The sequence below is a fragment of the Melospiza melodia genome, chromosome Z (assembly GCF_035770615.1).
Source record: "Melospiza melodia melodia isolate bMelMel2 chromosome Z, bMelMel2.pri, whole genome shotgun sequence".
Classification (NCBI taxonomy): Eukaryota; Metazoa; Chordata; class Aves; order Passeriformes; family Passerellidae; genus Melospiza; species Melospiza melodia.
Genome location: NC_086226.1, coordinates 41798895 through 41812669, shown reverse-complemented (window position 1 = coordinate 41812669; position 13775 = coordinate 41798895). Strand labels below are relative to the sequence as shown.

Below are 13775 nucleotides of genomic sequence, written 5' to 3'. Positions count from 1 at the left end.
TCAATATTGTCAAATGTTCCACAGGGTGTTTGGAAAGGAAATTATCTACAATGTGTTAAGATGTGAAGAATAAAAATGTTAAATATTTCGACTTATCTTTCTGTGAGAAAGTACATGTGGAAACACAATTTACGCTAAAAAAATATCACCCCAATATTAGTTTTTGTTATACCATTTTAAGAAATGTAACTGTATCTGTTACATTTATTATAATTATTGAGAGGGGGGAAGATGACAAAAAAACCCCCAAAACAACAAGTCAAGAACATTACAGTTTTTGCTTTGAAAGGACATTGACTTTTAAAACAAAGAAATACACTGGTGTAGGAGGGAGAAAAAAACCAATCAAGATCAATGTTTTTGATTCTATATATCTCAGGTGAAAAGTGTTTGTTATATAATCATCTTTTTTTAGCACATATTACTCCCAGCTATCCTGGTGTTTAATATCCTGCTGAAGATGTTCAGACAAATTGTACCTGTAGGGGAAGTAATATTTTTTTGCAATATTTAACACGAATGCATTTTAATTCTGAGGAAATCGTGGCATTTTCTCCTCCTATTCAGACTTATTTGCCTACATGTTTATTGTTTTAGCTAGACGCACCTTGTTTAGTATTTATATTAAGCTTCAGTTTAATGTTTATATTAAGTGTGTCTGGTAACAGATGAAAAAAACAGTAGGAAATTTGTTCTCTCTAGATACATTTACAAAACTGTGCATGTAATTTCTATTCAGTGAGAAAGGATAAAAGCATCAGTATCCTAATCTTTTTGTAAATATAGAAGGTTACCTGATTTTGGTGTGGTCAATTATGTAGCTGACAAAATACCTCTTTTGTATTTTTGTGTATTACAGGGAGTATCGTGTACCTTGGGATGATGGTGGGGGCATTCTTCTGGGGAGGCTTGGCCGACAAGGTGGGAAGGAGACAATCACTCCTGATATGTATGTCTGTCAATGGATTCTTTGCCTTCCTTTCATCCTTTGTCCAGGGCTATGGCTTCTTCCTCTTCTGTCGCTTGTTTTCTGGATTTGGGTAAGCTCTTCTGGTTTGGTTAATTTTCACAATTCTGTGTGTTAATAAAACTTTTATGTTTGCATGAGCACATTATTTAGTGTAGAAATACAGTCTGTGTCAGTGATGAGAGAACTAAGCAAGGTAGCTACTACAATCCTAAATAGCAACCTGAAGGGGAAGAATAATTTTGGGGGAAAGACACAGACTGAAAATGTGAGAATGAGTTTGTTCTTATATTGCAAAGGATTTGTTTTGTGAAGTTGATCAACTTGCTTAACTCTTTTAAGCCTCAGCTTCTGTATGTACTGCATCTTGTTCAGTCAGCAAAGTAACACTCTCAATACAGGTGTACACTAAGATTTTGGTAATATTTTTAAAGTTTCTAATGTCTTTATGTGCACAATATTGTGCACATGGCATCGTGATAAATTTACAATGGCATCCTAAACTGTGTCAAATGTCTTCTCTGAAATATTGGAGTTTATGAACCTGTGTTTTCTTTACTTTTCATTTAAATAACTTCTCAGTGATTAAATTTATAAATTTAGACTTTTATGAGCAGAGAAGGAGTTAGGTAAGTAAACTACTATGAGAAAACCTCTACCTTTACTGCACACTTGGATAAACAAGAGCTTTATTCTGCCGACTGCTTGGTTTAGCACTTCTGGTCATTGTTTGATTCAGATTAAGACTCCTAGTTACAGTTACAGTTCAGATCACTATCGGTCTTTGGTATGCTGAATAGACAAGATCAGATGAGAGCACAGCAGCTGTGCTGTAAAGCCACACACATGAACTCCATTTCATTAATGGTTTCTTGCCTCTATATTATGGAGCTATGGTTCAGCAATACAGTTATATGATATTTGTGCTTTGAGAAATCCTTTGAACTGGTCTGAAGTAGGCTAGGGCTCAGCATGAATACCAAAAAGAAATTACCGTAGCACTCAGTAGTTTTAATCTGATTTAGGAAGAGGAATGGAAGGACAAGAGGAGATAGAAAAATGTGAGGAGTCATCTAGCTAGAAGAATCTCTTAGTTTGTCACCAGATTGTCAGATATAGCTTTATAAGACAAGAAGGAAAAATGGCAATATTCTACTTCCTGGAAACCCCGAATCCCATAGAAAAACAAAATTTTAAAAATCTCTTATCATAAATTACCATCATTTCTAGATGCTATGTTTTTTCACGCCATGCACAAACACTACAGATCATGTAGCATGACACTTTCACTCTTCTGTGATCCTGCAAAGTTGAGAAGCTTATTGTATTACTGCTTGGCCTAGTCAATTTCCTGGGGCAGGTCTGGACCCTTATGCTACAAAGGTTTGTTTTGTTGTAGACCCAAAATGGCTTTAATTGAAATTGTCCCTTTTGGGATATACTGCAAAATATGTATTAATTATACTTCATGAGAAACTTGCCTACACCATTTCCTTGTCACCTGTCTAGGAGCTTTTACAGTAAGAGTCAGAGCCTGTAGCTTTCCTTGTGATACATGTTTGTCCTTGATTGGGAACCACATTCTCTTGTGTACCCAGCATATGATTAAAGGTCCTTGAAGGAGCAGGCCTTTCAAATCTTTATCATACACTTTCCCCATTCTGTTCAAAGTCCTCCTACTGCATCTTTGAGAGCTACATGAATAGATCATAGATAATTTGTTGCCATGTACTGTATTTTAAATGGAGTCTCCAAAACAAAACAAACCCCAAACCAATCAAACAACAACAACAACAAAAGACAGCATGAACTGTAGAGTTATTCCTCATAGCAATTACTGCAGAGAGAGATTCATCGCTGGTTCATATTTGCTGTTTTCTTCGAAGATTGGATTTTTTCCCTGAATAATCCCTTTCAGATTATATCAGGGTAGACATGTGAAAGCCATGAGGTTTCTAGAAATCTGTTTGTTAGACCCTCAAGATGAGGAAAATCCCATCTTGATAGGTGTTTCCCCTCCTCCAGTCAATGGGCACCTCACGAAACTGCCACAGTTTCTCAGATATGGAGGATAGTGGCTTAGAAACTTTGTCTTTCGATTTCATCAGGACCCACCAATGGGTATTATCAGGTCCCATCAGCCTGTGCATCTTCAGGCTATTTAGATGTTCTCGAACCTGATCTTCTCCTGCAGTGGAATGTTGTCATTATTCAAGTTCCCCTTCCTCACATCCTTCAGCTGATGTGAGTGGAGCTCTTCGTGATGAAGACTGAGGGGAAAAAAAGTTAAGTGCCCCAGCCCTGTCCATATGCAGGTAACCAGATCTCTGGTTTCCTTTGGGAAAAGGCACACATTTTCCCTAGGCGTCTCGATTACATTCCACTGTACTTCTGTTTTTGTTCCAGTAATTTTGTGTGATTCAAATAGCCCAACTATGGAACTTGAATGATTTTAAGGATAGAACTGAATTATATGTTTTAAAGGCAAAATAGTATTGTTACTCAGACTGGAGAGGAGTGGGAGTTTTCTGAAGGGGCAGAGAGTTATCGGGATAATTTCTTTTAATTAAAGATCACTGAAATTGAATCCAGAAGCCTGATGAAGGTCTCTAGGAGGGCTTTAGACATGGTTTCCTACCAAGTGAAAAGACATTGAAGAGAAACTGTGTGTGTTATTCATCATTAGCCATTTTGGAAGGTACAAATATTTATCATCAAAAAGCACCTTGTTGTATCTGTTTGAAAATGTCAAAAGAATGTTTCTCTGATGCAGAGCATGACTCACAACATAGCTGCTAACTTGAATGAAGCTGGAGTTCTGTTCAACACTACCACTGTGAAATATTATTCTCAGCTACATAGTTTTGTCCAATTTCTAGAAAACACTAATCTAAGCTATTAATATTTTTGATACTTACAAATTTAGATGCAATTTTTTTAAAGTACAACAATTAAATTTATAATAAAGTGATTAAAACTGCACTACACATTTGTCTTATCCCACTAAATTTCATTTTGGTTGCTTCAGATATGCAGAGATTGTACAGTTTGGGGGAAAAAATCATGCTTATCCAGCCCAAATATTACTTCTAAAAGAAGTCAAAGTTTTCATACATTGAAAACTAGCTGAAATAAATATTCTGAGGTGAACTACAATTTAAAATTTTTCAGACAACTTGATATGTTTGCTCCTGGTGGAAAGTTATTCTTTCTTCTGAGCAAAACAAAAGATGCTAAATAAATGTGGCCTCTGTTAAAAGCACACAGTATTTCCAGAATGCAAAATTTCTTCAATTTGCCAGAATTGCTAATTTGGCCAAATTTCTTCTCCAGACCCGCAGAAATATTAGGAAATACAGGTTAGATATTGTTAACTGATGTAACTAAAAGCTATTAACTAAAAGCTGCCTGTTATCCCTTGTGAAAAAAAGTCTTTCTCAATATGTATTAACATAATATTCCTTTTCCAGACTGCTTTGGACTATACTTCATTACTTCTGAGACTTACCTTCAGACTTTCTTCATCCTTTAGACAATCTCTAAACCTTCCTGCAGTACTCCTTCTATATTATTGGAATCTATCACAGAGTGCTGGTGTCATTATGGTAGAACAAAACTTGTAATTCAGGTATTTTCTCAAATTCTTCACTTTTTCATGGGGAATCAAAAATTAGCAAAAATCCAAAACTATGAATGTAGTTTCTTGTAACTTGCAGTTCTGAGAGGTTCTTTGAGTAAGTCCACACACCCTGACTTTTACCAGCAGTTTTGTATACTACATCGAGTGGCAAAAAACACTTAAGGGTTGCATATCCACCCCTTAGAGACTATGACATGAAGGGTGTACAAGCAGTCTATATACATAACAACTGCAAAAATGTTCCAACAGAGATGAAGACTGAAATGTTCCAAAAGGATAAGATTCTTACCTACCCTAGCAGTTCCTTCAGGAACTAGTACTCCTCTAGGAGGAACTAGACCAACCTCCAGCTGTTATAATTCTATATCATCACTATTTAGTATCATGTTGTATTTATCTTTTACTTCCTCATATCCACTTGTTCCACTGCTTTGTTGTGAAGAACCTTGTATCCTTTAACTCTCAAAATGTTGTAATCTTCTGCCTCTGATTCCTCTTCAGCATCCAGCTGTGTCCTACACAAGGCTATCAGTGTTTTTACACTGTGAGCTAATGAATAGCTCTGCAGGTGACTGGCTTCAAAGCTGATAGGCTATGCCAAAAGGGAAATACACTTCTCAGCGAAGCCAAGTGAGCATTTGGCAAGGTCTGAGCTTCACAAATTGCTTTGTTTCAGTCCTTGCAGCTTCAGATGAGGGTAAAGGTTGATGAGAGGTTCTCAGAGAGAAGGGAGTCTTCTCTAAACCTTCTCTTCCCTTCTATAAGAGAAGACACCATTCTTATGAGGAAAGGAAGATTATATAAAAGGGGGAAAAGGGGGAAAAGGCCAGACGAGGGTAAATAAAGAGAGATTACACAACAGAAAAAAATCAAAAGAAGAAATATAGAATCCATAGAATTATTTAGGTTGGAAAGGATCTTTAAAATCATTGAGGTCAACCATCAAACTAATACTGCCAAGTCCACCACTAAGCCTTATTCCTAAGCATCTCATCTATAGATACTTTAAAACCCTCCAGGGATGGACATTCCACACTTCCCTGAGCAGTCTGTTAGAATGTTTTGCAAACCTTTCCATGAAGAATTTTTTCTATGGAGAAATTTTTCCTACTCTGCCATTCCTATGGTACAGCCGAGGTATTTCCTCTCACTCTATTTTTTGTCTCTTGGAAAAGGGAGACCAGCCTTTCTACACCTCTTTTCAGGTAGATGTAGGAGTGATAAAGGGTTTTTTTCTGATTTTCTCTATCTGAAAGTGCCCCAGTTCCCTCAGCCACTCTGCTTAGGACTTTGCTCCAAATGTTTTACCATTCTTGTTGTCCTCTCTGAACATGTTCCAGCATCAAAATGACCTTCCTGTGGTAGGTCATTAAACAGAGGATTGGAGGTGTTGGCCTCACCAGTGCCCAGCACAGGGGGACAATCCCTGCCCTGGCCCTGCTGGCCACAGCATTGCTGGCACAGGCCAGGATGCCATTGGCCTTCTTGGCCACCTGGGCACAGCCTGGCTCATGTTCACCTGCTGCCACCAGCGCCCCCAGGTCCTTTCCAGCCACTCTGCCCCAGCCTGTGGAGCTGCCTGGTATTGCTGTGACCCAAGGGCAGGACCCAGCACTGGGCCTTGTTGAACCTCACACCATTGGTCTCAGCCATGATCCAGCCTGCCCAGATCCCTCTGCAGAGCCTCCCTGCCCTCCAGCAGATCAGCACTCCCACCCAGCTTGGTGTCACCTGTGAACTGACTGAGGGTGCACTCAATCCCTTGTCCAGGTCATCAAGGAGGGCATTAAACAGGACTGGCGCCAGTACAGAGCCCTGGGGAGCAGCACTGGTGACAGCCACCAGGTGGGTGTAACTCCACTCGCTGCTTTCTGGGCCCAGCCAGCCTGACAGTCCTTTACCCAGGGAACAGGGCAGCTGTCCAAGTCACAGGCTGCCAGTTTCTCCAGAGCAGTGCTTTGGAAAATGGTGTCAAAGGCTTTACTAAAGTCCAGTTGGGCAACATCCACATTCTTTCCCTCCTCCACAGTGTATGGTTTGTGAAAAGCAGGTCCTACTTGATCTCCTATTATTGATCTCCTGCTTTTCACAAACCATACCCATGATGGGTGGGCCTGATCCCCTGGTTCTCCTGTATGTGCCATGTGATGGTGCAGGGTCATCTTCTCCATGACCTTCCTGGACACTGCAGTCAGGCTTGTAGTTTCCCAGATCCTCCTTCCGACCCTCCTTGTAGATGTGCATGGTATATCCCAACCTCCAGTCAACTGACACCTCCCCAGTTAGTCAGGACTGCTGGTAAATGATGGAAAGTGCCTCAGTGAGCACTTCCACCAGCACCCCTAGGGCCCCTGCGTGGATCCTATCCAGGCCCAAACATTTGAGCATGTCTAAGTGATGTAGTGGATCTCTGAATATTTTCCTTTGGATTATGTGGGCTTCATTCTGCTTCTGCTGTCTGTCTCACAGATCAGGAGGCTGGGTACCCTGGGAACAGCTGGTCTGACTATTAAAAATTGAAACAAAGAAGACCCCAGTCTTTTCTTCATGCTTTGTCACTGTGTTTCCCCCTTCACGTGAAAAAGGCTGGGTACTCTCCTTAGCCCGCCTTTGTTGTTAATATATTTATTGAAACCTTTTTTTGTCTTTATGGCAGTAGATAGGTTAGGAATCAGTTGGGCTTCGGCTCTTCTGATTTTCTCCCTGCATGATCTCATGACATCTCTGTACTCTTCCTGAGCAGCCTGCCTACTCTTTCTTAGATCATAAACTCTCTTGTTTTTTTCTGGAGTTCAGCTCTCTCTTCAGTCAGGCTGGTCTTCTTCCCTGCTAGTCGAACTTTCAGCATACGGTGACAGCCTGGTCCTGCACTTTAGGATTTCGTTCCTGAAGAATGTTCAGTGTTCCTGGGCTCATTTGGCAACCACAACTGCCTCCCAAGGGATTTTCTAAACAGGCCCAAGTCTGCCCTCCACAAGTTCAAGGTACATGTTCTCCTTGCCAACCTTCCTTACTTCTCTGACAATGAAAGGCTCTGTCATTTTGTCATCACAGTGGCCCAGAGAGCCTCCAGCCATCATAACCCATCACCCACCGGTCCTTCTCTGCTCACAAACAGCAGTTCCAGTAGGGTGCCCTACCTTGTTTATATCCTGAGCAGCTGTGTCAGGGCATTATCTTCCAGGAACCTCCTGGACTGGTTCCTCTCCACTCTGTTGCTTTTCCAGCTGGCATCTGGTAGGTTGAAATCCCCCACAAGAACAGTGGAGGGATTGTGCCAGTGATTGTGAGAGTTCTCCCAGTTGCTTCTAGAATATTTCACCTGCCTTTTCTTCCTGTTTTGGTGGTCTATAGCAGACACTGACCATGGTATTTGTCTTTCAAGTAAAAACTTGAAGAGTGAATAAGAAAAAGCAGATCTACAAAAGAAAGAATTAATTAGCACGTGAAAGCAATTTATTGACATATCTGACACATTTTTTGCTTTTATATGCTTGAATGTAAATTAAACTTGATTTTTAAAATAGTGTTGGGTAAATAGGGGGAATTAATTAGTTATTTGTCAATTCATTTTCCATCAGAACTGACTGTTGTAGAGTTCAGTAAATTATCATGTGAATCATTTTTACAAGGACTCTCTTGCTATTAAATAGCACACAGGCCACTTATGTACCTGCAAGAAAACTTCCTTATTCATAGTCCAAAGAAACACTTGTATTTAAAAATGGGTACAGTGACCAACAAAGCTTAGTCTTTAGTGTGATGCAGTTTTCCAGGTCTTTATCCAGCAATTCTCAAGGAAAAGGTCGATCTCTTTGCTCACCATTAAATACTTTGCCAGTCTAATGGCAGTTCTGAAAGGAAAAAAACAGCGATATTTTTCAGTGAGACTTGTGGTACTGGGGTGGAAAACTGTTAAGAAGACTGTTATGTGCAATTGGATGGAAGGACAAGGAGTGATGGGCTGTTTCCAATTCTTTGAATCTGTGTTTTGAGCTCTATCACTTTTTAACAAATAGCAAATAACAAGGTGACAACTTGCAAATGCCGTCTCAGACAGACACTATCTATTTTTAGTCTGGATGTTGTTCAAGTTTGAAAGAGAAGACAAGGTATTTCAGAAGAACACCAATCTACCTTGTATATTTAGTATTCTGTAAGGGCTTTTTGTCCTAATTATCTCTATTCCTTTTATGCTTTTGCATTTCAAGCCCTTTCGGCTAGTGAATCTGCAAATAAACAATAGCTTCTATCTGAAGCCAGAGGTTTCTGAATGCCTCACAGACGTGTTTTCATCCCAGCTGTCACACTGTGCAATTGCCAAAATCTGTTGTGACAAATCACAGCTCTGAAGGTAGATTAGCAGACATTTATCATCTTTGTTTGTAACAAAGAAAATACAAATATATCTTAGCTTATTTTTTGTTTCACTGAATCCCACTCCCCTAAGGTGCACCCATTAAATCTCCTTTTGGTTTCGCCTTTCCCATAATTGCACAGAACAAACCTGAACTGAGAGTGTACATAAATATTCATTCTCTCTTGCTCTGCCTACCTACTTCTGATGGGGTTTATCACATAAGATGAAGAATAACTGAAAAAGATCATTATTTATTATTCTTTTGATTGACATTTATGGTATTCTCCCACATATAAACAATATGTGCAGTAGCAAAAGGTTCCTGCTATTTTATTAGTGTTGTTCTTTCATTTATTCCTACATATTTACCAAGAAAAAAATCAAGGCTGAAGGCATATGTCCATTTATTTCATATGAAAAGTCTGATTTTTATTGAGTGAGAGAACTTATTTCATGATTTTGGGCCAAGCTCAATGAAGTTTTACCTCCTGTTGGTTTTAGATTTTGCCTCATTACAGAATGTGTTATTCAGGAGACAGATATCACTCATGATCATCATCCCAGAGGCTTAGATCTGTGGGTTTTTAATCCTCTAAAAAATGTTCAGACTCCACACAATTTATCTGTGAAGGAAGATAGGAAAAAAAGTACTTAGTTTTTGTACATACTAACAAGATACATACTATTCATGACCCAGAAGGAAGTAGTGCATGGACTTCTCTCTGTTATCTGTGGGTAACATGTTTACATCCACTGCTTTGGTTAGGACAACTGAAGAGATAACAGAAATGAATAAGAGATGAGATATTAAAGCTTCAGATTGTTTGAATAATTTGTGTTTAGGAAAGTTAAACTCCTTCCCATTTTTAGAATGAATATTCTTCTCAAGTCAACCCACAATTTTCATGGGCTTTTCATCTGCACAGGGAGACATATCAAGAGAAGAATGTAGTTTCACATATCAAATTATTTTCTACAAGTGACGATGAGCCAAATAATTTACAAACACAGTAATAGTAAAGAGCCCACTGTATAATACCAATTCTTTGCCAGAAGCGGACTTAACACTGTATCCTGGGGAAAATAGCATTTGCATTTCCCTTAAAACAAAAGATGAAGTCTTCCTACTGAAAAATTAGGGGCAGTTCTGCTTTTAATTTTACTTGAAATTCACTCCTGTACATGCCACCATGCATTTCACAAAATGTTGGCGGGCAACAATGAGACAGTTGCTTTCAAACTTACAATACAAAAATGTTGAGAATCAATTTTTTTTCCTTCCCTAAAAATATGCAAGGGATCACCTGGATGCACTGAATTATTAAGGGTTTTTATGAGGACAATTGAAGATGGGATCTAGGCAAAGTTTTCTTTTTTAAAACTGTTACAATTGTGTTCTTTGCAGCTGTTGCATGATTTATTGGTGGACTTCTTTAAATATAAACTTTTTATAAGGTAATTCATAAATAGCAGTAGTGGCTGAAAGATCTGAAAAATCCTCATAAGAAAGCGATGGAAAAAGTTGGAGATACTCTGATCTTCTCTTGCCCCAATCTTTGAGAGGTAGTTTATGCTTCTGCTAGCAGTGTTCAGTATACCAGACACTATGTTAGTTCCATGGTAGAAAATGATTGTAGTACCAAGCACAAGTTAAAACTTTTGCAAGTTGGGAAGAAATTTCTTTGCTCCTTAGAAGAGTTCTCAAGGTCCATTGAGTTTTTAAGACAATTTCTCACTGTTGTTTGGTGTGAGAACAATTGTAGCTGTTCCTTCTCTCCCTTCCTGCTGTCACTTGCTCTGCATTTAGGAGCAAGTTTTAGGGAATGGAGACATGGCTACTGCCACTTTGGGATTGTCCAGCATTAAGAGCAAAAGGACAGTCTTCTGCAGGAGGATGCTTCCTCTCCATCTCCCTCCTTGGTCCTCCAGTTTTGCAGTTGATTAGCCTTTCTAAGACTTTCATAATAAATCAGCTGATCTTTGAGGTTCTTTCCAACCTAAAGCATTCTATGACTATGTGAATACATGTAGAAAAAAAAAGAGAAAACAGCAGTCCCCTATATAAGCTCAACCCAATACTTCATAACAGTACATGAAGATATATTAAAATAAACTGTATGCCTGTGGCACTGAACTTTCTTAGTAGTGAAATACCATTTCTGTATTCATGTTTCCCTTGTTAATATCTATTTAAAACTGTTTTGAGGTTTGCTGTTTGCTTCCAGTTTGGCAGCTGCCAGATGATACATAAATATGCATTTCTCTTTAAAATTCACTTACAAATTCAAACCAAATTCAAACAAACCATGTTGTATGTAATCTGAAGGTATTTTCTTCATTGGAAAAAATAAAATCCACAGGCACTTGTTGTGATGTAGAACATTAGGCAGCTTGCATACATAGTGAGCAGGTAAAGATAGTAAAAGATGACTTGGAAACTGGTACCAAAAGTGATACATATTTTGAGTTACTTTAATTTTTGCAAACCAAGCTGAATCTTCTCTTTTTTTTTTTTTTTTTTTTGTACAACTGACCTTCAGACAATGTTTATTTTACCATAAGAAAAAATATTAATGCAAATGCTTTTCATAAAAAAATGAGTAAAAAGCCAGCATGGACTTAGCTATTCGTGTAGTCCAAATGAGTAGAATATGTTTTGAATTGTGTATAAAAAAATCCTAATGACATTTCGTTATTTCTTGGTTACCTAAACCACGGGAGGTAAGACTTAGAGAAATACCCATTACACTTTGGGAAAATGATTCATATTTTTCCATTAGAAGCAAGGTATTTTAGCACTTGTCAGTAGACTGCCATGATTTTGTAACAGTGAAAGTCAAGACTTCACACTGGTTTCTGTTCCTGTGACTGACGCATTGACAATTCCCTTGAAACACTGAATGTAATAAATAGTACATAGAATTTTCAAGGAAATATTTGACAAAAAATTGCATCCAAACTGATGAAAGTTTTCTCTAAAGTTCTCCAATACATGGTGCAATTTGAGAAAAAACACTTGACAGAGAGGGTGCTTGTATTTGAGGTTTTTGATGACTGCTCCTACGGGCTTGTTCAAACTTTATCTAGCTGTTATTCTTTTGCTTAATCCATTATCTCTATCTCCTTTTAGGATCGGTGGAACCATGCCAACAGTCTTCTCCTATTTTTCGGAAGTGCTTGCTAGGGAGAAACGAGGTGAACACCTGAGCTGGCTCTGCATGTTTTGGATGATTGGTGGCATCTACGCTTCTGCAATGGCTTGGGCAATAATTCCTCATTATGGTAAGAAAAGCCATAGAAGAAAGAAAAATCTCCTTGTGATTTGGAGGTATTCTAGTATGAAAGTAAATATCTCAAAGCTTGATAGCTTAAAGAAGAGTCTTCATATCTGTTTTTGAACTAGTGACCTAACTGATAGTAATAAGAACAATAACAATAACAATAACAATAATAACAATAATCTTATTTATTTATTTATTATTACTATTATTATTATTTAATAATTCCTGTTGGAGGGTATAGTGGGAATAGATTGTATGCCAAATAATAAATAATTTATTACAAGATGCAAAACTTCACCAATATCCATATTCAGTCAGATTTTTTAAATTACTGAAAACCTGTATGCATGAAAATTTAATTGGTGTCATTGTTAAATCTGGAGTAGATAGATGATGTGGAGATTTCCATCAGAGAAATTTTAAATTGCAGGAATGTCTAAGTAGGGATCCTTTTGATACAGTGATTGATTGTGAATTGAACATTCTTGAGAAGAAGAGTTTGCAGTGCTGAAATCTGAAATTAGTCTGAAAATAAAGCTGTACTGAATGCTTCTTAATATCTTAGTATCTATCTTAGTAGATATTTTTAGTGGTGTAAAAACAGATAAATGAAACAGTACATTTAAATGCTGTAGGGATGTGTGAGGGCAATGGCTGAAGTTATACTCACGTAAAATACAAGCTACTTTGTCAAAGAGCTCTTTAATTTCTCTGACATAGTTAAACATAATATGGAGGTATAGATTCAATTCTTTGTCTCTTGTGCTTGCGTTTTATAAGAGTTAAGTGCTCACGGGTCTCCAGGGTTGCTCAGACTGCTCAGGCGTTCTTAAAAATCAGCTTCTTAAGCAGTTCTCTCTGGCAGGCCCCAAGTGAAGTAAAGCAGCACTGTGAGCTGGCAACCAAAGCAACTTCCTTTAGCCAAGCAATGAGGTTTATCAAAGCATTATTGTGAAGGTTTTCTTGAAGTGATGGGAATATTTAGCAAGTGATAATGTCCAGAAGTATATTATAATAATGCAGATTAATCAAATACCTGGACTGTTGCATTAAAATTATTTTAGGGTTCAGTACACCAAACCTGAATCTCTATCTTCAACCTTGCCTTTTGACTTTGAACTGCTGGAAGCAAAGAGAGGAATTTGTGCTGACAAGGCACAGTATGGATTTTTTTTTTTCCTAAAGTAGTAAATTGCTCTGGATGCCAAGTACTTTTTTGCTTTCCTATGGACTTTTATTTTCTTTATCTTTCAGTAGAAAATGCAAACATTATGACAGACTAATTTACATAGGTTTTCTAATTTAATGTAGATTTTATTAATAACTTTATATCCTTTACTGAGGTGCTTTTAGAACATCACATGGCAGTGTATTTTAATATCGTGCACTTATACCAAAGCAGTGTCACTACAGGGAAAACATTTCTCTTTCTTTAGCAGAGGAAGAATATCAGCAACAAAAAGGAGTGCTGCACTGAATTTTTTGTTGTTGTTCTTGTTTTTGTTGTTGCTTTTTCCACCTACAAAA

The 13775-nt window shown here is 38.0% G+C and overlaps 1 protein-coding gene across 2 annotated transcripts in view; it reads left to right on the top strand.

The window, feature by feature from the left end:
* SV2C (synaptic vesicle glycoprotein 2C) overlaps nucleotides 1-13775 on the top strand; it is a 109806-nt gene that overhangs the window by 45910 nt on the left and 50121 nt on the right. For both annotated transcript variants that reach the window (XM_063181259.1, XM_063181260.1), the window contains exons 3-4: nucleotides 860-1040; nucleotides 12098-12249. In XM_063181259.1, coding sequence (XP_063037329.1) covers nucleotides 860-1040; nucleotides 12098-12249 — 333 coding nt within the window. The remainder of the gene's footprint in view (nucleotides 1-859; nucleotides 1041-12097; nucleotides 12250-13775) is intronic.